The sequence below is a fragment of the Pyrus communis genome, chromosome 9 (assembly GCF_041283825.1).
Source record: "Pyrus communis isolate YQ-2024b chromosome 9, ASM4128382v1, whole genome shotgun sequence".
In the NCBI taxonomy this organism is placed as follows: Eukaryota; Viridiplantae; Streptophyta; class Magnoliopsida; order Rosales; family Rosaceae; genus Pyrus; species Pyrus communis.
Window position 1 is genome coordinate 518,825 of NC_142573.1, and position 2,650 is coordinate 521,474.

Consider the following 2,650-nt stretch of genomic DNA (forward strand, 5'->3'; position numbering starts at 1 on the left):
TGTGTGAGAAGTAAAATGGGATGTGTGGATATCACACCCCTATTTTTATTGCACCGGAAACTCTTATGATAAAACTCAGCTCCAACTGAGCTAGCAGCTGGGTAAGTTGTGAATGATATTGTGTTGTAAAATTAGTTCGTTTCTCTGAAATTTGGCAATAGTTAAAAAACAAATTCTCATATCTTATAAAGTATTTGTTAACTAATTAGCTGATAGTGATGATCCATACATCGGGATAAATGGAACACGTACATAATTAAAGATGATTCTTCCAGATATTTAGTAGAAGGACCACGATATATACTGTTCGACCATGTCCATCTGCTGCACCCATTTCAACTTGATCAGCAACTTTTTCGAAAGAAAAAGAAAATGCGTACCGCAACAAAAAATGTTACACATACATATATATATATATATATATATATAGACTCCTCAGTCGTTGCACTACAACATATTTGCTCTAACACATTTGATATAGAGCTACATAGAAAAAAGGGACTCAGATTACGAAAATGGAGTCGAATCGCAAACGCGGAGGTTTCATGAAGGGGAAGTTGATGCCGTTCTGCCGAGCTGCAAAACCTAATTCGGAAACCAGTACGCAATATAGTAGCATCGCCATAGCAACAAGCCAGGTGAAGCCGAGCCAGGCTACTAATTCACCAGCTTACTCAGTTGGGTATACAGTCCACGGCCAGGATTACGTGATTGCAGCAGCTCAGCCAAAGCAGAAGGTTTCGTTTATAGTTCCGGCAGGCGCTGCAGATCATCATACCAAAAACAGCCTCATCAAGCAGCAGTACTTTGATCATTATGGCGGTGCTGGTGACGAGGGTGTCGATACGAAGGCTGCCAGCTACATTTCCTCGGTTCAAGAACGTTTCAAGCTCGAACGGATCAACTCTTGATCACAAGGAGGGATAATCAAATAGTGACCAATACACGTACGATCCATCACACAATATGTATAATTACTATGTTCGATCTCATAATAAAAATCCCTAAACATGATTTAATATTTGTGCAGAGAGATCGAATTTCATTTGTTTAATTATGTGTATCACTAAATTTAAAAGTTACAAGTATGGCATCATTTGAGTCAGTATTGCATGCTTGCATGATTAATACGATGTTCGAATCAACGATCAATTGTTAATAATTCATTACATCTGTGCACCTGATCTTAATTAGTTATCACAGTCTTCATCACATGGCCCGAAATCAATGGATATGCACAGCCCAAATTTAGATGAATACTGCTGTGTATAATTTCGAATTTGGTGATTAATCGATGTGTACTGCTATTGATTTCCTGGAGAGTTGATCAACTGCAGAACAAAAGAAAATTAGTGTAAGCATTTTTATATTGGAGGATTTCAAACCCTAAATCAGTGTACGTTTTCCTATAACACATGCATGTCAGAAAAAACCTGAAAATTTATGTTTACTTTAAATAAATATGATATACGTCAACCAGGAACTAGAATTGAAAAACTTATTAGGAATGTATAATTAACAACCAGACCACATTAATTTTCATGATTGATTTCATTTTAATATTTTAATCTCACTACTAAATCACTCATATTGGAGGTTTAGAGTATAGACTAGTTTTTTTTCCGTTGCTTGTTGGTTTATTTGGTGTTGGAGAAATACATTTGTTTTAGCTAGATTTTGAATGACTGACAAACCTACAATTTCTATTTGTACTTACCTTCGTAAATGGTTGAATGCTAAGACTCACAAGATTAACAAAACCTATAGTATTGAATCTTTGCTCTGTTGGGAAGCTCCTTCTTCGGATTGGTTTAAGCTTAATGTTGATGGTTGCAATAAGGAAAATAATATTCTACTGGATTAGGTAGTGTTTTAAGAGATTCTTATGGTTAATGGATTTTTGAGTTTTGCGCCAATTTGGACACAAGTAAGATTCTCACTGTTGAGTTATCAGGACATTATTTGGATTACCATTGGCATGAAGATTACATATTGATAAATTACTAGTGGAATCAGACTCTAACCTTAAAGTTCATCAGGTGTTGCAAGTTGTGTCAATAATTATTCTTTGGTCCCCTTGTTTTGTCCTATCGGGTTTGCTTCAAGATCTTGGCGCCTATCTACTTGAAAAAAATTTGTGGCGGATAGTTTAGCGACTTATAGTCTTGATTTAAATTTAGGCAACTTTTACTTTGATAATTCTTCTTTCAGTTAATTTTGTTTGTGAAGATTAACTTGGGATTTTCATATCTAGATTTATTATTAACAAACTTTGTTTTTATTCTTTTATTCTTTTTTTTTTTTTTTGGGTAAAAGTTTCACTTTATTACCAACCAACTGAAACATTTACAAGCTAACTAAAGGCAGCCCAAAGTACACATATAAACAGCAAAAGATGGGCCAGAAACAAAATAAAACACAACAGGAGCCAATCAACAGATAGGCCCAAACCAAAGCTGCACAACAGAATCTGGAAACTTCTACAGTATTCACGACCTCCCTTGTTCCACAAGATCCATCCAATTCCTCTCCCACCACCAAGCGTTGCCTCATTGGATGCACCTTCCAACTCCGATCCGCTCCTCGAGCACTTCCATAAAAATAGGATAGCCGACCACTAAACAAGAGAAGCCAACTATTAGGATGAAGT

At 36.0% G+C, this 2,650-nt stretch overlaps 1 protein-coding gene across 1 annotated transcript; it reads left to right on the plus strand.

Moving 5' to 3' along the window:
• The first annotated feature begins 418 nt into the window (after window positions 1-418).
• On the plus strand, window positions 419-1,054 carry LOC137739202 (uncharacterized). Its single transcript, XM_068478748.2, has one exon. The coding sequence runs from the start codon at window positions 516-518 to the stop codon at window positions 909-911; it is 396 nt and encodes a 131-aa protein (XP_068334849.2). The 5' UTR covers window positions 419-515; the 3' UTR covers window positions 912-1,054.
• Window positions 1,055-2,650: the final 1,596 nt, after the last annotated feature.